Source organism: Amblyomma mixtum, chromosome 6, assembly GCF_055824585.1.
Source record: "Amblyomma mixtum isolate Tamu chromosome 6, ASM5582458v1, whole genome shotgun sequence".
Classification (NCBI taxonomy): domain Eukaryota; kingdom Metazoa; phylum Arthropoda; class Arachnida; order Ixodida; family Ixodidae; genus Amblyomma; species Amblyomma mixtum.
The window spans coordinates 100,442,178-100,462,799 of record NC_143017.1 but is presented as its reverse complement, the minus strand read 5'-3'; the positions used below and the strand labels follow the sequence as shown (position 1 = coordinate 100,462,799).

Genomic DNA, 20,622 nt, shown 5'->3' with positions numbered 1-20,622 from the left:
TGGTAGCTAGCAACTGTAGTTTAGTGGAAAGAACGCGGTACAGTAGTTGTGTGCGACTGCGCAAACGGCATCACAACAGAGCAAAGTGAACATCCGAGGCAAAACTCCGGCAAAATGACCTTGAAAACTAGCCATCAACAAAATCAAAAGGCACAAACAAAGCCGCGTATCAGTTTCACCAAGAACTGAGTCTCCTTATCTAGAAGAGCCACAGTAGGCTCTTTAACACATCATTCTGGCCGAAGTTTGTGCAGGCATGCCGCTTCTAAAATTTCTCTTGCTAGTCTAGACTTTCCTCTCCCGATGACAGTAGCTTCGTTCAGCTCAGGGCAGCACCCTTGGCATTTCCTGGAGTGTTTCGGGAGATTGACCCATTGTCCGGTTTGATGGGCCCAAAGTGCTGTCGGAGCCTTGGCCCGTCTGGCCGACGTAAAACCTGCCGCGCCGCATCGAAAACTGGTACACTACTTCTGCTGCACAGCTGGTGCTGGTGCTTGTGCTTGGTAATACAAGTAGCCCTGCGGTGACCATGCGCCACGTGCTTACACAGTTGAGATATATTGCAAGGGGCATAAATATCATAAAAACTTGCGAGCATAAATACAATTTGCGGTATTTATACTCGAGAGAAAATTGTGGACGATGCCAAGACAGTTCTACTTTGTGCGGATGAAAGAGGCCAGTCTGCATCGCCATTCACTTACGAACTATGATCACGGAGTCCTTTCCGGTCTTGATTTCATGAGTTGGAATCGATAGCGGGGGAAAATGTTCCCGTTTTTAAATCTAATTTCTTCAGCAGAAAATGCATTTTTCGCTGCTCGTCAAGCGCACGACATATCTTACAAGAGCCTAACAGTCAATTTTTACTCAGGACAAAATTCAAAGGTTATCTTTCAAAACTTTTTAAAGACTTAAGATCTAAGAGTATTGGTTCGAAGGCCAACTTTCCTTGTCGTGCGCCTCTTCAAACGCGCAGTCCGCAAGCCTTGGGAAAGAATCCGCAACTAAGTACTCCAGTCCGCAGTGCTGCTTTCATGAGACTGTTGCGTGAAAATCGCAGCCAATCAGATCACGATAAGTGTGTGCTTTCTGTTAGATGCAAGCATTACATAGCACTAACCCATTATTAGATGCAGTGAGAAATAAAATATTAAAAATGATCGCAATGCCTCGACTTGACCAATGTGCACAAAACGTTTATCAGGTCAATCAGTGTTAAAACCCCGCGGCGTCCACAAAACCTTAGAAAGCATTGCAGTTATACAGCTGGCCCCCACACTGAACGGGAGCAAGCAAGGATGTGCGACTGAACACTTTATGAAGTGAATGTAAGTGGTACAATTCAATTCATGATATGAAGTTTGTGCTGAGTTGGTGACATGGTGCCGACATATATGGCATTCACAGCGCATCTGTGCTCCCAGGTTCGTTCCGGAGTCTTTGCGGTGGCTTGTATCCAGAGGCAGAGAGCAGCGTTCCAAGAAGATCCTGGTCAGGATCGCCAAGATCAACGGCAAGAAGTTGTCCGACGACTTCATGCAGAAATGCCAGGTACGTAGGACTCCGCGCGCGTTTGCGCCGTCTAACTGGCCGCTAAATTACCTCTGTACGAGTGCCTTCTGCTTAGGGACATTGCGAGTCCTATCATCATTCAGTCCGCTACGAGGCTGCAAGCCTACCTTCCTAGCTATCCTTCTTTCACAGATGTTTTTTTACGTTGCACTGCACTTCACAGTCGGGTCAGATAAGGCTGTCTGTTCCATAAGCTCGCGCCACTACTCTGTCTTCGTTGACACCCATTGGGACCCTTTCCTGCCTGTCCCCCAAGCTCTCCAGCGCAATAACCAGCTAGTGATTCCAAAGTGACTCAATGCAAAGTCGAACTGACTCACTTTACTTTCCTATCGTTCTTATCTTTCCCAACCCTTTGAGTCGGAAAAGGACAAGTCGAAGGCTTCACATGAGACCAAGAAAGGCAAGACGCCACTATCGACACATTTTGTTTCATTGAATGCGTTATGCCTTCATCGCACGCCGGCTTACTGCCACCTTATATGATTACTAATCCCTTTGTATTTGTTTACTCAGATGCAGACCTTTCTTATATTTTTATTTTTCAGTACTGCTAGCTCTCAAATAGGGGTTTGGGCGGGATTGGGTTGTGGATTAAAGGAATGGAACGAAAAATAATAAGGCGTATCGACAAAAGCACCCTGGGTTAAAGAGTGTCCAGTACTGATCACTTATTACGAAAGGAACAAAGCAAGAGACAGAGCTTGAAGAAAAACAAACCTTATATATACATGTAATTTACCCTGAGAGGAACATTTAAACAAGACGACGGATCACATAAATTTCAATGTACGCATCAACATAACTCAAAGTCAGCAGCCGCCACGAACACCTAGAATGTTACTGTGGGCTGATATTTAATATCTTTCGCAAGTCTTCTCTCGCGGCACAAGAAATCTGCAGACCAGGAAATGTTTCTCAATAGCTTTTTTGGTTGCAAGTAGAAAAGCAGAACAGTTTTCATATGGCACTGTTGTTTTAGCGTTCTTTTCACAGCACCTTAAAGATGTTCTTGTTCGCTCAGTAAACGCGCATCTCTGTCGCCGAACAGTGACGACCAGGAGGAGTGTCCTTGCGGCTAACTATTGGGTATACGCAATCAAGTCAACTTGCGAGGAATTCTCGTCAAGCGGGAGTCTTCGCTAATTATTTTAAATCGCTTCCATCACTGATGTAAACGTACTGTAGTGAATTACAATGAACGCGCCTGAACTATTATGAATGCGCCTCAGCTTGCCTCGATGGCAGACGAAGAAGTCGCCGAGGTGTGCCGGCGCGCGGCTCCAGCTCTCTGGCTGTGTAGACTGACTGTGATTTTGCTGCCGTCCGCTCAGCTGTTTGGTGAACTGTATAGCTGAGTTCACTAGTACGCGAACCCCTTTCATTTGGTGGAGGTGCGGTACCCACAGGAGTAACAGAATTTAAAATAACCGTACGTAATCACTTCTCTCAAGCGTGCTCTTTTGTGGGTGTTATTACTCTTTGTGTCCGCCCCTCTCTATCATAGTTTCACTACTGAACGAAAATAAAGTGCATCATATCTTAAGAAGCGCCAATTTTTGTGCTAAGTTAAGGCTTGGCTGACACAAAAATCAGTCTAATGTGTTATCTTCTGTGGTCGGGATTGCTGCTGGTATGTGCCTACGTTTACGTATCGTGAAGACCAGAGAGATTTCTTCTCGTGCCTCGCAATAAGCTACGAGAAAAGTGGGACGTTACAGTTTTTTATTTTTTGGACACAATTTAGAATTGCAGGATGGTTTGGTTTGGCTTGGTTTATGACGTTTAACGTCCCAAAGCGACTAAGGCTATGAAAGACGCCGTAGTGGAGGGCTCCGGAAATTTCGACCACCTGGGGTTCTTTAACGTGCACTGACATCGCACAGTACACGGGCCTCTAGAATTTCTCCTCCAAAGAAATTCTAGCCGCCGCGGCCGGGATCGAACCCGCGTCTTTTGGGCTAGCAGTCGAGCACCATAACCACTGAGCCACCGCGGCGGCAGAATTGCAGGAGGAACCTTGAAAACCGCCAGCGAGCTTTTCCTTCTCACTACTTGTCGTAATCTAAGTCAGTTGCACTTGTCTGCTACAGATATTTATTACGGAATTAAAATATAAACTCTGCAAAAGAGCAGAAGCACGAAAGAAGAGGGTAAACTGAAGCGCCTTGCATTCCTTAGTAATAGGTTTAAATTAAGCTATGGAGTTCCACCGCGGGAAATGTGTAGCAATGCAAAATATTATTTTGTTGCATAACGTTTCTGAGTGTACTAGTGGACTGTAGGCATTATAGGTACGATAAATATTCTTGGCAAGGAAGATTTCTAAAAGTTCCTCGACTTTTCTCCAGGGTACTATTGAAAAGCACCAGGGATAAATCAGCGAACACGAAAGAGTGAAACGTCTCGGTGTTTGTTTTTTTAATTTCTTTTGAATAGAAGCTTTACTTATGTGGTCAGGTTCGTGACTGTGACCGGGAACCAAACGCTTTTGCTTGCGTATTGATCGGTGTTCTTTAATTCTTTGCAGTTTCCTCCTCCAACCGATTTTCGCAAGACGAAGGCATCACCTTTAGATATGCTCAAGACTCGAAATCTACGAAAAAACTTTGTTTTGTCACTCATTATGTGGTAAGCATGATACCAACTTTTGTGCTAAAGGTTGGTTATGGATTAGTTGATATAGGGTTAATCGTGGTTACTGGCAGTATCAGCACGTTGTAGGGCATGACACTGCTTTTTGAACGCTAACATTTCAAATTGCGGCCGCTGCACGTACAAGAAATGTGACGTCGCGTTTCTGCCTGATCTAGGCGGGAAGCTCGCTTTGTAGATCTTTAGAGGAAGTGTGGGTTGATAACACAAGGCGTACGACAAAATAATTTCATCGAAAGAGCTTCTACGATGTCTTTCAGATAAGAATCGGCAGCTTTGATCTATTCGCAGATGTCTTCTGGACAAATAAGACCAAAAGAAAAGACATTTTTGAGCACTGTTCACAGGTGTTCCTCTATTAAACTGTTCACAGGGCCAAGCAGTGAACAGTTTTTGTTTTTTAAATAAGTTGCGGCTGTTGTAAGGTGCAGGTGATATTGCCCTTGCGATTATTTCGCCGCCAATTTCTCCAGCATAGCTACACTGAAGTATTCATGAAATTCAAGAGAATGGGGCACATTTCTCTGATCTCTCTCACCGCGCACATAAACACCTAGAACAGTTATCGACTGCAGCTCTGATAATTTGGAGTTCAGTTAGGTCTACTGAAGAAATTTAATAACAATGCAGGCCTGCCTCCTAACTGTCCGGCTCCCACAACGGTAAACAATGTCTTGCTGAGGTCCGTGTGGAACTGTAGCACCCCTGCCCTGTGCAGGCAAGCCAGAAGGAACCTCTTCCTTGAGTTACGGTTTCGGTAGCAAAGAAGATAGCCGTCTATATAATCGCACCCCCTTATGAAGGACACAGCGAAGCGATGACATACCTGTTAAGCACCCAAAGTGGAGTATATGCACAGAACCCATGCGAATGCAGCGACCAGACTGTCTTAACTAGAATACATGTGGCACTCGATACATTCCGCCGCTTGTTTAGCCTCGGAATATTATTCGCAAGCCGCTTTTCGATTGTGTGGCACGTGGAGTAGAGTAACCAAGTTCAGTCTATTTCTGCTGATCTGCGCTAGCTGCCTCATTCGCTTACTCCTTTAATATGCTTTTTGCGCTTAAACTAGGAAGCGCTCGCAGTAGACACAATTGATTTGAACAAATGTTTTCCCGTGGTATTTGAGCCTGTACATTTTCTGAACATTTTTCTGTCGGCAATAATGAAGCGGCATTAAGATGGCAAATAAAAAAAAAAGAAAACTTCAGAGCACATGTAAGCTCCGCCTTAAGGATATAACGCGTTAATGAGTACATACGATTTCGTAATTCTTACATTCATAGAAGGCTGAGAATCCTCATACCACCCCTGGCGAAGTGGTGCTGCGCTTAGGCGATGCACCAGCACCCTGCAACGGCAGGTACTGCCACCGGTTGGGCTTGTGAAACTCAGGTTTCTGTTCCTGAGCAACTTCTCGCGACCAATCATTAATTTAACTACGACTCTCATAGTAGTCAATTTGCTCCCAAGCTTGTGTGCAGGTTGGTTTGGTTTATCGTTTATGGGGGTTTAACGTAACAAAGTGACTGAAGCTATGAGGGACGCCGTGATGAAGGGCTCCGGAAATTTCAAGCACCTGGGCGTTCTTCAACGTGCACTGACATCGCAGAGTACACGGGCGTCTAGAATTTCGCCTCCATCCAAATTCGTCCACTGCGGCCGGGATCGAAACCGCGTCTTTCGGGTCGGCGGGCAGGTTGTGATGATGATGGCACAAGGTCACGTGACCCTTGTGGTCCACATAGGGACGAATGTCCACGGCTGTGGTCCGGGTGTCCACCTAGATGTGAGACAGTTACTGCGGCATTTTCTTTTCTCAAAAACCAGTTTGATTTCAACTGCAGGCAAGAATATAAGGAGCAAGTAAAATGTCTCGATTAATAAATAAGACAGTTTGAAGATGGTGCCGAGATAATTCTACTGGGGGAGATCAGTGGCCACACCGAGGTACTGGATGGATACACAGATTTTAGTTCCAAGTTCATGCAAGAACTATATGAGCAGCCGAACATAGTTATCAGAAATAGCGAACTTAGAGAAACGAAAATACCGCAACGAAAATCTTTTGTCAAAGCTTAAGGATATTGCCAGTGGAAGTGGTTACCCCAGTTGTGAGAATGCGACATCGTGGCATTTCCCCCATTGCCGACAAAACATGATAAAGGGCTTGGTATCACCTGTCATTTAGATTGATACAAATCATGTTTCTGGATCATGCAGCAGAGAAAAAACAACGACAAGAAGAGACACACATACAAATTCATTTTTTCGAGAGAACTTGCTAAGGCAAGTACTGCATAGAACGACGCAGGACAAACACTAATGCCTGCGCTTGCGAGTTCACTAGAGAAGAATAGTTTCGGACGTTTCTCTCTGTTTTTTCTTTCTTTGTTCCTTCTCTGCAACAGTATTAAAAGCTGCGCCAACTACAGCTGAACATATGATATTGTAACATAACGTTACAAAGAAGTCTCCTGCGCCGAGGAACACCGGCAGCCAGTCAGGTCAGCACGAGACGGAGCAGAGTCACTTCGTCTTTCTCCAATGGCCCGTTGCATTCTTCCTCATCTTCTAAGGAAGGCATGTGTCATTGCCCCCTTTGTTTGCAGCATCGCCTCGATGCGGCCCACCAGGAGCATACTGGTGAGCTACGGGCTGACAGATAGTGGGCTAGGTTGGTACAGGAGGAGCACAACACAAAACGGGGCACTATCAGTCTCCAGATCGGTCAGCAGGGTGGCCGTGGTAGGGTTTCATTCGGACGACGTGTACAACGTCAGTGAGCTTGCGTCGTCTGCGGCTTGAGGGGTCTCGGGTGGCAGATTCTACTTCGTAAGTAACGTCACTGATGCGGCGGAGGACACGGTATGGTCTGAAGTACCGGCGCAGTAATTTTTCAGACAGTCCGCGATGGCGAACGGGTGTCCAAATCCCTACATAGTCTCCAGGCTCGTAGGAAACGAAGCACCGTCCCTGGTTGTAGCGATCAGCGTCTAGTTGCTGTTGTAGGTATATGCGCTGCCGTGCCAGCTGCCGCGCTTCTTCTGCCCGCTGAGCAAAACTAGCGACGTCCATATCAAGTTCACTTTCGCAGTCGGGGTATACGGGCAACATCGTATCCAGGGGAGTGGTCACTCGGCGGCCGAAGACAAGCTCGAAGGGAGTAATCCGCGTCGTCTCTTGAAGTGCCGTATTGTATGCGAACGTGGCGTATGGGAGAATTTGATCCCAGGTCTTATGCTCTATATCCACGTACATGGACAGCATGTCGGCCAGAGTTCTGTTTAGCCGTTCCACCAGGCCGTTAGTCTGCGGGTGGTACGCCGTGGCCCGTCTATGGCTAGTGTGTGTAAGATTCAGCACTGCCTTAGTCAGGCGGGCCGTAAAAGCTGGGTAGCTACGCATGGGTTTTTCTCTGTGTGCGAGAACACTTTTCAAAGAAGGCCTGGGGATGTTCTTTACACTAACATACCCGCATAGAAAAAAAAAATGGGATCACGATGACGTGCTGTCCTCATTGCTTTGCCAACAGCAACCTTTACTAATTTTTCAGTTTTCAGTTTTATTTGTTTACTTTATGATTATACTTTCTGGAGCTCCTTTATTCACATGTATGAGGTCCTATGCTTTCGCCGCTGTACCCGACTGCCCATTGTAAGCGCCTTGGACCACGCTCGCAACCTGGCACAGGACCCTGGCCTGCCTGGTGTACACGGCTGGTCAGCTATACGCGGCTAACGCCAGCGACAGTCCGTTCGTGATGACCTCCGCGGTGAACTTGGTGGATATCATGGCCACCGGCACGGCGCTGCCCTTGGCCGACCGCTGGGGCCGCAGGCCGACTATGATGACCGCCTACACAGCAGCTGCAGTGGCTTACGCCTGTTCTGTCGCGATTCCACAAGGTAAGAAGCCTACCAGTACAAGTCTGCATGAGCCGCCGCGGTTGTTATGGGCTCGGCTGCAGACCCGAAAGACGCGGGTTCGATCCTGGCCACTGCGGTCGTATGTCAGTGGAGGCGAAATACTAGAGGTCCGACTGCTGTGAAATGTCAGTGCACGCTAAAGAACCCCAGGTTGTCGAAATTATCCAGAGACCTCCATTACATCTTCTCTCATAGCCTGAGCTGCTTTGGGACACAGAACCTCGTAAAACTAAACCAACAAGTCTTCAGTATTGAGTGCTGTGAATAGCTGAGCGAGTTTGTATGCATTTTCAAGAAGGATACCAGTGGAAAGGACGCAGACACAGTAAAGACGCACAGGAAAAGGCTGGGCTATCAATAGAGCAAAGTCATGATTTGGAGGCGGACTTAGAAACAAGGGCATCACAGGGACTTAGGCCGAGCCCTAACTTGCAACTGAAACAATTGGAAGCGAAATAACGCGCTCTGGTAATCAAACGCGCGTGCCCAGCTATCCCCTGAATCGAGGTGGGCGGCTAAAAAACGAGCTTGGAAAATATAAGCAGCATCTTCCCCAAATTCAAACAGCAACATGGAAGAGATTATTCGGCATTTAGCAACATAGATTACCTTCTTATCGGCTAAATAGCTTTCGGAACATATGGCTTGAAAGCCATATGTTCCGATAGAGATATCGTTTTCAAGCTCTTAACCTCTGATGTGCTATGCTGTACACAGCGAAAGCGCTTCATTTTCTCAGAGTGTGCTTAGCCTATACATGATATCGTTGTTTCAGGAGATTTATCCTCATTAATTTCGCAAATACGGGGCTTTTCACGCAGATTTACAAATGCAGTAAATACTATTTATCAATCACTGAGATTCGCAATGCGTGCTCTCGTACCAACCTGCAGTAATAGGGTGATGCGGCGGCAAGTAAAAAACTACGAAGTTTAACTACGAAGTTTCTGAGAAAGCTGTATAGCTTTCCTTTGTAGCCGTATGGCTGCGCTCGGGTGGATGACAATGAGTAATTTCTCCCTTATTACAAGTAAAAAACAGAATTAGCGGGAGCATTCAGAGCAGCTTTAGTGGCCAGCCTGCCTAGCGCTAGCGCTACCTTTTTTCAGGAATTTCTGTCCTAATGTACATCTTTGAAACATCAAGTGATTCCACGATTCCATTGGTGGTAATTAGGTAAAGTTTGTTATTTCCGCGTCCCAACTTCCAACCAATGTGGCACTTTGTGTATAATTTTTGAAGTGCCTGCCCAAAATTACCTATATGAGTTTAGCTTTGGAAAACAAACGCATTGGTGTTCTCCAGGGTTGCGTATACCATTCAGGAGGCAAAATGTTTCGAATCGAACTAGCCAGCTATGCCTGGAAGGGTTAAACCGCTAATACAGTAGACAATGTAATCAGAGCGTTAATGAGAGAGGCAGCACAGCACAGCAATGGAACATCCTTCCAGTAACGAAAGAGGAAGTAGAGAAACCCTTACGAACAATGCAAAGGGGCAGAGCAGCTTTTAAGGATCAGGTAAGAGCAGATGTTTTGAAGGATGGAGGGGAGATTGTGCACGAAAAACTAGCCACCCTGTATACGCAATGCCTTGTGACCTCGGTCGTACCAGAAGCTTGGAGGAACGCTAATATTATCTTAATTCGTAAGAATGGAGCCGTCAAGGGCTTGAAAAATAACGAACGATCAGCTTGCTGTCTGTTGCCTACAAGGTATTTACTAAGGTAATCGCAAATAGAATCAGGAAAACTTTACACTTCAATCAACCAAGTGATCAGGCAGGCTTGCGTAAAGGATACTCGACAGTAGACCACCGGTGTCAGTACCGCGTCCCTCATAGCCTGAGTCGCTTCGGGGCGCTAAACACCCATAAAATGTTAAAAAGTAATGTAAGTAAGTAAAGTAAGTAATGTAAGAGAAAAGTATACAGCAGCTGTATCTTACCGGTACCCACCTACGCGGCCGAAACGTGGAAGCTAACGAAAAGGGTTCAGCTTAAGTTAAGGACAACGCAGAGAGCTATGGAAAGAAAAATGATATGCGTAACGCTAAGAGACCGGAAGCGGACAGAGTGGGGGAGGGAACAAACGCGGGTTAATGACATCCTAGTCGAAATCAAGGGGAAGAAATGGGCTTGGGCAGGGCATGTAATGCGAAGGCAAGATAACCGCTGGCCCTTAAGGGTAACGGAGTGGATACCAATGCAAGCGTAGCAGGTGGTGGCAGAACGTTAGGTGGGCGCATGAGATTATGAAGTTTGCTGGAATACAGTGCCGCCGCCGGTAACGGTCAGGATTATTTGCGGAGGCTTGGGAGAGGCCTTTGCCCTGCAGTGGGCGTAGTCAGGCTGATGATGTTGATGCTGAGCTTAATCCTCCGACACGTTCTTTTCCCAGAGAGCCTGGTGGCTAGCACGGCCGTGTTCATGCTGGCGCGTGTGGCGCTCACCATGGCGTACAACGTGGGCTACCTGTACGCTGCCGAGGTGTACCCGACGGCAGCACGGTCGCAGGCCCTGTCTCTGCGCCAGGCATTCGGCTCCGTCGGAAAGTTCCTCAGCTCACAAGTCACACATCTCGTAAGTTTCCATCTAGTAGTTACCCTTTGTTTTCCAGCCCATGCAAGTAAGCTGCAGATCCAAGATGCATCTGTCGTTGCCGAAGGAAGGAACGGGCTATTGCGCCAGTAGCTGGATCTCCTGGCCAGATTCGGGCAAATGCCCTCAATTTTACATTTCCTCCCTCACCTTTACTTTCAAATTCATATCCCTCCCTAACCCTCACTTCGCAAAATTTGCTGGCCCTCCCAAGCTATCACCCTCAAATCGTCGATTCTCCCTCACCCGCACTGATACTTGTTTTAAAACTCTGGATATTTTTTCTACTCGGCTAATTCTGGCGATATTACTGAGCAATAAACATATAAAACAAGCCCTCAAAGCACTAAAGCGGCTAACATGAAATTTTAGTAATAGCTATGCTTCACGCACTTGAAACCTTAACCGGATGCAGAGATAGGGTTAATGCAAACTTCAACACGGGACCAATCAAGTGTTTTTCCCGGCCCCCACATTTGTTCGTCATCCTCCTTTGATGTGTATTGATATGCTTGCAGCTTTTAGTGCGTATCTTTTCACTCGAAAAATGACCAACGAAGAAAACTCCGGAGGCATTCGGAAAAGGAAAACATGTCAGCGCTCCTCTGAGAAAAGCGGCCGATGCTGTTAGCCGTTGCAGTTAAGGTAGTGCTATTTACTTCTTAAACTATTTTAGAGTGGAAAGTCTACTACGCCACGTCTTGCAAGGTCATTCATCATGTCGCAATGACCTTCAGTAGCCGGAGCGCAAGTGTGGCAGGTGTGACGTCACGTCCCGTGATCCGTTCCGGACAGGAGTCGAGCTGCGCTCGCAGTCTCGGAGCCTCGCCGCTGCGATAACGCGTGACTAGGCGAGGTTTTAGGGGCTCTTCGCCGGCACTTGGTCGCTCAGCCTCCTCATGAATGGCAAACCAGCTGGGCCGTCTGTGCGTGCGCTTCGGCGCAAGCGACAGGCTGAATCCCGTCATCCAGTAGATATAGCTAGACGGCATGCTGAGAAATCTCGAGCAAAGGCAAAGTTGGCTGCTGAAACACCGAAGCAAAGGGAGGCCAGATTAATGCTTATAGAGAAGCTTACTGTGCGCGGAAGCGTGTCAAGATCGAAGCTGCTACAACCGCGGCCGTCGAGGAACTAGGAGAAGAAGACGAAGCCGTGGATTCAAGCAACGGCACCCACAACGAACGTTCCACGAACCATACCCTTGGGCTGGCGGCAAGCTCGAATGCGACAGCCGGGTTTTACTGCGACTTCACGGACAATTCGTTCGGCAGCGTGTGTACCGTGTGTGAAAGATAAAGCCAAACTTTGTTAAAACACTGTGTGCTTAGCCTCTGCGAAACCGAACGATATAGAGCTTACGCTTGTGGTAACTCGGTTTAGGGGAGTTAAACCTCGGCCATTTTTTTTGCCCATTAATAAGAGGAAAACTCACATGCCGCTTAATCATGAAAATTCGCAGCGCTATATCTGCCGACCTTTTCGATACAGTCGAGCCTGAATATATCAAACTCTGGTATTTTAAATTATTCTCAATATCGAGCACAAAAATTATTACCTTGAAAATTGAATGTAAATGCGAAGGAAAGTCGAGTAGTATACAGATCTAGAATTTCAGGAATCACAGTGCGTTCAATATATATGAAACGGCGCCCAGCACCCCTGCCAGAGCCACATCTCCTAACCACGCTCTCTCATCACATTTAGAGCGCGGAGCCGCCTCGGCTGCGCGAACTTGGGCACAATGTGGCACCTCTACTACTGGGAAACTACGTTTAGAGATGAGCGTGGGGTGAACCTAAGGGTGGTCTCTGCTCTTAAAATACGAAAAACATTAGCGAAAAAGTCGGTCTTCCAAAATCACATTTTCGGTCTGATTTTACATTGAACCTCTGCTCAAAAAAATTCACCAGATAATATCAGTCTAGTAATGCAAAACAAAATCTGGCGCGACCAAAAAACGTTCCGGATGGCAAGACGAAGGCTAAGTGCGTACGCTACTCGGTCAGCTCCTTCTAGTCCGATCGCGACCATTTTCGAAAGTTCGAAAGCTTGCATACTCCGCCATGTTTTGAGTGCTTGGCCAGCTTGAACGGCGCGGAAGGTTGTGGTAACCGCAACCGACTCTTCCAGGCCATCGATTGGTTCGATTCGGCTGCGGGTAAACGCAGAGTTTTTGTTTCGCCGCTTTGCACTTTCGCGCCATTCTCGCGGGATTCTCAGCCGAGAGTGTGGTCTGCTTCGTTCGCTTTGTTCCTTCCGTTGATTCGCGGGCATTTTTTTATTCCAGCGCTCGCTTAGCAAAGTATCTCTTTATGTTTGTTGCGGCTTCTTTGGTTACCCAAGTCGCGTACTTTTTTGAGTTAGAAGGAACTGATCCTAGGGCCCGGGAGACGCACTTTTGAAGACTTACGATGCCTCATGCATAGAGGGAGAGAAAGCGCCGTACGCCCCCCCGAAAGTCGCCTGGTACGATGAAGGGATGTTGGATGCCTCCGCTAGCGCCGCCTGCCCCACCGGCTCATCAGCCTCATCTAATAACCGATGAGATACTAATAAAGTATCGCCATCGCCTTGACTACTTTTGGAGCCGAAAATTTTTCGTTAATTCCTAATGGCGTTCGATTTTGTACTCAGCATATGATATCTTAAGTTTCAGCTGAGACAATAAGAATGTAGTCATGAAAGTGGGAAAACCGTGTCAATTTCAGTGGAAAATATAGCAGTTTCAATGGGCCGTATTTATTCGCCATTCAGGTCACATGACTGCACCTTTCCGGAGGACTCCCTCATTGCGTTTGGAATCGAAGCCCTTCTAGTTGGCTACTGGAGTCCGGATGCTGGAAACACATGCGAGATTTCGCGTCCGGGCGAAAAAGAAGTTTTGCTGTTTACACTGCTTGGCTTGGGCCACGGTGCTCAGGCGCTCGCGCACCCGAGGCGCCAAGCACATGCGGGGATTTCTGCACCTGAACGCGAACACACACAAGGCGTACTTTTCTACTTTGCAGCGAGATATAGATTTAGGAAGAGTTTATTAAGGTGCACTTCGGTAGCTCCTCAGCCCTGAAAACAAGAATCAGGCTAGCTGCACATGCAGCTAAAAGCACATAGGTAAGATATTTTGTTTTGTATACGGGCACTGTTTGCGTTTCATTCAGTCCTGATTGTACGAGGATGTGTCGGTGTTCACATTGTGGTTTGCGCTTCCAACGAAATCCAACTTAATCGTCCATTCACGGTAAGGGCACACTACCACTCTTTATTAATGTTGGTGTTACCTTTGCGCACTTGTCGAGTTCCCCCAGCAAAATTAGTGTGTTAGAAAATTAGAACATTAGAGAGCTATTCCGGTCTCGAAGGAGATGTCGTCGACTCAGCGTGACATGCTCAGCCAGGAACAAGCTACCAAGTGGCAAAGGCGGTGGCCGTTTGATGCCCAGCTTTCGCCCGTCGCAAGCCAGACTTTGGGTCGGAGTCAAAGGTTCACAAACAAAGCAGACTTTACATAGGAAAGAGACGATACAAGGGAATTTCTAATCAGTAGTAAGAACACATAAAAAGTGACTTACAAAACAATGCAACACATGCAAAGTAACACTGGAGAGAGGCTACAATTCAAGAAAGGTTTCTTACCAAAAGCGAAGAGGTTGTGTGGCGTAATCTCCACTCCGGAGTATTCCGAAACCCCCAGTTTCATAGCAAGTGGCATCCGGAGATTTTCACCCCAGGTGCAGATGCTGCGAGGGCATAGCGGACATGACCGATATGATATTGTTACGGGGGAAAACTATTTACATTCATTTACAAGCGGTAGGTGAATAGTTCCTAGCGGCGAGCATCAGGAAGCACCAACGCCAGCAGGAAGCACCAACAACCTCTTCTTCTTCGTGCGACCCTTTCACGCGGGAGGCCACTTCGACTTCCACTTCCTCTTCGTCGTAGCATGACTCCCGGCGGCATGAGCGCCGTCCCGGCGTTAGGCCGGTGATAGAGGAGCGGCGTGGTAGGGCTTGAGGTGCATAACGTGAACAATGTCGGTGGGTGGTGTACATGAAGAGGATGCAGGTGTATGAGGAGCAACTTCATACGTGACATCGGTGACCTGACGCACAACACGATAAGGACCATGGTAGGGAGACAAAAGTTTTTCAGAGAGACCGACGCGACGGGAAGGGGACCACAGAAGAACGAGCGACCTCGGTTCGTAGGTGACATGACGATGGCGATTATCGTACAATGACTTCTGCGCTTGTTGGGACGCTTGGAGCCGAGTTCGGGCGATTTGGCGAGCGTCTTCAGCTTGAGCAATGGCGTCCCGGGCGAAGGCGGTGACGGGACGGTCAGCGGATGGCACGAGTGTATCCAATGGCAGGACGGCGTGTCTGCCGTATAAGAGATAGAACGGAGAGTAACCAGTTGTGTCATGCCTGGAGATGTTGTAAGCGAACGTCACATAGGGCAAGGCGAGATCCCAGTCTTTGTGGTCGGGGGAGACGTACATAGACAACATGCCTGTTAATGTTCGATTCAAACGTTCGGTTAGCCCGTTCGTCTGTGGGTGGTGTGCTGTGGCAATCTTATGCTTGGTAGAACACGAACGCAGGATGTCGTCGACAACTCTGGACAGGAAATAGCGTCCGCGGTCTGTGAGTAATTGACGAGGGGCACCATGTTGTAGAATAAGACTGTGCAAAATAAAGTCAGCGACATCAGTCGCGCAGCTCGTAGGCAGCGCACGGGTGATCGCATACCGAGTGGCATAGTCTGTGGCTACTGCGATCCACCTATTTCCGGAATCCGGGGTCGGGAATGGTCCGAGGAGATCGAGCCCTACACGGTGGAACGGCTCCACAGACACGTCTATAGGATGCAGAAGACCAGGAGGTGGTGCCGAAGGCTTCTTTATGCGCTGACAAAGGTCGCAATTGGTGACGTAATGCCGGACTGTACGGTATAATCCAGGCCAAAAGAAACGGCGCCGTATGCGGTCGTAAGTTCGTGCCACACCAAGGTGGCCAGCTGCAGGCAGGTCATGGAGTTCTGCAATTATAGAAGACCGCAGCTGCTGGGGAATGACTAGAAGGAGTGAGGGCCCGTCAGGACGGAAGTTGCGTCGATAGAGAATGTCATTTTTAGTAACGAAGAGCTGCAGGGAGCGCTTCAAGCTTCCAGAGCTGAGGCCCTCGATGATGGTTTGCAAATATGGGTCTTCGCGCTGCTCCTCGGCGATGTTGTGTAGATCAGAAATGCCAAACAGGGAAGGGATATTGTCAGTGTCACTGAGAGCAGGTGGCTCGACAGGGTACCGATACAGGCAATCAGCGTCTTGATGGAGACGTCCAGACTTGTACACGACAGTGTACGAATATTCCTGAAAGCGTAGCGCCCAGCGGCCAAGACGCCCAGAAGGGTCTTTCAGCGAGGACAGCCAGCATAGGGCGTGGTGGTCTGTGACAACAGAAAAAACACGCCCGAACAAGTATGGCCGGAATTTAGCTACAGCCCAAACCAGAGCGAGGCACTCACGTTCCGTAATGGAGTAATTTCGCTCGGCAGGTGAAAGCAGGCGGCTAGCATACGCAACCACATGGTGTGGGCCCCGGGAGCGTTGAGCCAGCACGGCTCCGATCCCGTAGCCACAGGCGTCCGTGCGGAGTTCAGTAGGGGCCGCGGGATCAAAATGTGCCAGAATCGGGGATGATGTCAGCAGGCGGACAAGCGTGGAAAACGCATTTTGTTGATCAGAGCCCCAGGTAAAGTCTGTGTCCGTCTTCAGGAGGTCAGTGAGGGGACGAGCGATAAGGGCAAAATCTTGAATAAAACGGCGAAAGTAGGAGCACAGCCCAAGAAAATTGCGCACGTCTTTCTGAGAATTTGGGCGAGGGAACTGTTGCACCGCTGCAATTTTAGCTGGATCAGGACGTACACCGGAGGCATCGACAAGATGTCCCAGAATGGTGAGTTGCCGGCGGCCGAATTGGCATTTGGACGAGTTGAGCTGGAGCCCAGCCGTACGAAAGACAGTCAGGATACTCCTGAGACGTTCAAGGTGCGAGGCAAATGTGGGCGAGAAGACAACAACATCGTCAAGGTAGCACAGACACGTAGTCCACTTAAATCCGCGAAGGAGTGAGTCCATCATCCGTTCGAAAGTAGCTGGTGCATTACAAAGTCCGAACGGCATCACTTTGAACTGGTATAAACCGTCAGGTGTGACGAAAGCTGTCTTTTCGCGGTCTTGCTCGTCAACGGCAATTTGCCAATAACCGGAACGAAGGTCAATGGAAGAAAAGTATTGAGATCCGCGGAGACAGTCGAGAGTGTCATCGATCCTAGGGAGTGGGTAGACGTCTCTTCTTGTGATGCGGTTCAGGTGGCGGTAGTCGACGCAGAAACGCCAACTGCCGTCTTTCTCTTTAACAAGGACGACTGGAGAGGCCCAAGGACTGGACGACGGTTCGATTATGTCCTTAGCGAGCATCTTTTCGACTTCCTGTTGTATCACTTGGCGTTCGGAGCTGGACACCCTATAAGGCCGGCGGTGCAGAGGAATGGCGTCACCAGTGTTGATACGATGCTTCACAATAGTCGTACGAGCTAAAGGGCGGTCATTGAAGTCAAATATGTCCTGAAAAGATGCCAGAAGATGGGTAAGCGCCTCGGCTTGGTCGGCAAAGAGATCTGAAGCGATCATATTGGCAAAGTGGTCAGGTCTCGAAAGAGCTGTGACATGATCGTCCGGAGAGGACGACACACAATTTGTGACTGCAGAGATCACGTATTCATCGGTAGGGGACAGCGTGGCGAGGCACATGTCTTGAGGAAGCGTCTGGACGTGCGTACTGAAGTTGAGAACAGGTAACCACGCGCTGTTTGCCGAGACTGCGACAACCGTATGGGCAAGGGCAACATTCTTTGTGACGGGCAAATCAAGGACAGGGGTGATTATATACTGGCGGTTAGGAAGAGGTGGAACAGATTTAAACAATAGATAAGTAGCGGCTTCAGGTGGTAAGCGGGTGAACTCGGCAGTACAGAGACGGTGCACAACTGGGGCAGGTGGTTCTGAGAGGTACGGTAGGTCCAACTCAACAACACTTGTAGCACAGTCAATAAGGGCTGCGTGCTCACTAAGGAAATCAAGGCCGAGTATGACGTCATGAGGGCACTGATTCAGAACGGTAAAGAGCACGGTGGTTTGGCGGTCAGAAATCGTCACACGAGCAGCACACAGGCCGAGGACTGGGGACGTTGTGCCATCGGCAACTCGAAAAACAGCTGTAGGAGCAGGCGTCAGTACTTTGCGGAGGCGGCGTCGTAGGTCGGAACTCATCACAGAAATGTGGGCGCCCGTGTCAACCAGAGCAGAGACGGCAACGCCATCGACTTGTATGGTCAGTAAATTGCGCGGGGCATGCTACGACGAAGAGGAAGTGGAAGTCGAAGTGGCGTCCCGCGTGAAAGGGTCGCACGAAGAACTAAACGAGGATTTTGGAGCCGGGTCGTATCTGCAGCATCACCTCTGGACGCTGCATAAATTAGTTTTCCGCCTGTGATCGTCCGTAGGGGCCGGGAGAGGAAGCGCGCGGTCGTTGCGGCGAACGGGACTGGCGGCGCTGTGGAGATGGTGAGCGGCTGAAGCGGAGCGGCGGGACGTCGGTGGTGGGTCTTGACGTGTCCAAGGGTCGCGAGAAAGAGCTTGAGTCTGCAGCGTCGGGGCGATAAGGTGGGGTCGAGTAACGGTTCCGCTGGGAGGAGTACCATCGACTACGGCAATGACGGGCGATGTGGCCGACACGGGAACAGTTGAAACAGAAAGGCCTGTCGTCGGGCGTACGCCACTCGGAGGGGTTGCGCGGCCGAGGAGCGGCGTAAACAGGCCGGACAGGGTATAGAGGAGGGACTTCGGGCACTTGAGAGGGATGAAGAGCGGCGACAGAGGACAAACCCAAGTTAGCAATTTCCTGGCGGACGACGGCTTGAATAAGTGGAAGGGGCAGGGGCTGGTTGGCTGCAGGTGTTGCTAAGGAGGCCGGAGCAATGGCTTCAAGCTCACGGCGTACGATACGGGTCACGTTCTCTGGTGAGGTCGGCTGGTTCCGTGGACAAAGATCTTGGCAGGACGAAGACGCAGCCGTGTTGGGTAGGCGTGCGATATGCTGGGTGATCCGTCGGCTTTTGGCGTCCTCGAAGCGGCGGCATTCTTTTACGATGTCTGCAATCTTGTCGCAGTTCTTATAAACGAGCAGATTGAAGGCATCGTCTGCAATGCCCTTCAGCACATGTCCGACTTTGTCAGCCTCGCTCATCGCCTTATCGACCGTGTAGCACAAAGCCAACACATCCTGAATATAGGACACGTAGACTCCGCGGATGACTGGGCGCGACTGGCAAGATCTCTTTTAGCGGCAAGCTGCCGGCCGAGTGGTTTGCCGAAAAGGTCAATAAGTTTCTGCTTACAGTCATTCCAACTGGTTAATGTCTCTTCGTTACTGTCGTACCACTTCAGCGCCGTGCCCTTAAGGTAAAAAACCACGTTCGCAAGCATGAAAGTTTGGTCCCACCGGTTGTTAGCGCTGCACCGTTCATACTTGCGAAGCCAGGTCTCAACGTCAGCGTCGTCGTCCCCAGAGAAGGGTCCAGGATCCCGAGGGTGAGTGAGGACTACCGAGGACACTGATGCTGCCGAATCGGGAGGAGCGGCTTCCGTCGTTGTAAGCCGTGGAAGGTAGCGGCGGCGTGAAAGGTACGTCGGGGGTGGAAGGTAGCGCCCGCTGCGTAGTTCCGTCTTGCCGCACCTCCACCAAGATGTTACGGGGGAAAACTATTTACATTTATTTACAAGCGGTAGGGGAATAGTTCCGTAAAGATCCACAGGTTCTTTCGTCTTCCTTATTGCACCAGCGGTGCCCCGCCAGAGACGGTTTGTTCCAACTGGAAGACTGAAGCTCTTCGCACCAGGGGTGCCCGTCAGAGACGGTCTTGTGTTCAATTGAGACGCAGGGGTAAGGCGAACACTTCAAATTTTATGTACAGTATTTACAATAGATACAAGTTAAGGCACTAGACACATTAAGCAGCAAAAAGGACAAACCAAACAACAAAAAGGTGGATCTGGCTAATACTAGGGGAGACCCCTACTCGGCGTTGCCGAAGATGCGTTGCATCTCACCTTAGCCCAGAACCCCACTTCCAGCTCCGGGGCCCGGTTTTAAAGCCCTAAAGGCCCAGCCCACATTCGGTAACTTCCAATCATGTTGCACTATTATCATGATTGGCTCTTCAAGGGCATGACCAGCCCTCCAGCTGCCGTAAAGTAGAGCACTCTCTCCACCACAAAATAAAAACAAACACAAATAGACATCCGTGCCAGCACGTGTGCGAATCAGTACCGCGGGTGGGGGGACACCCGTATACCTGCCGGCGCGTTCGCGAGCGGCCGCGTTCCAAGAAAGGAGACGCTTCGCTTTGAGCACCCCCAGCCGCGTTCCGATGACCCCCGCGAACGCTACCGAACCCTTACACGCCCTTCCCAAGATTCTACAAAGGGCTCAAATGCCACTTTTAGAATTATAACAAAGGGATCGGTACGGGTCACAAAACCACCCTGTGGGTGACATACCGCAGCTACACAAACACTGGCACGAACAAAACCAAAAACAAAAAAAAATGCACACGGGCACCAACACAACATAAAAAAAATGCACACTTAAATACACACAGTGGCATGCCTGCCGTGCGCCGTAACACAGCGTCCAAGTTGGTGCGTTGCACCCAGTTCACCAGCATGCACGCCGTCGTCCTGCTCGCGAATGAGCACAGAGACACAGACACTCGCGACTGGAGCGTTCACAGCACTCG

General features: G+C 49.2%; 1 protein-coding gene across 1 annotated transcript in view; it reads left to right on the top strand.

The window, feature by feature from the left end:
* The window catches only part of LOC149339859 (solute carrier family 22 member 7-like), a 49,728-nt gene that overhangs the window by 23,731 nt on the left and 5,375 nt on the right, over window positions 1-20,622 (top strand). The window contains exons 6-9 of the mRNA XM_089548513.1: window positions 1,428-1,554; window positions 4,106-4,206; window positions 7,927-8,141; window positions 10,561-10,742. Of these exons, the coding sequence (XP_089404639.1) occupies window positions 1,428-1,554; window positions 4,106-4,206; window positions 7,927-8,141; window positions 10,561-10,742 (625 nt within the window). The remainder of the gene's footprint in view (window positions 1-1,427; window positions 1,555-4,105; window positions 4,207-7,926; window positions 8,142-10,560; window positions 10,743-20,622) is intronic.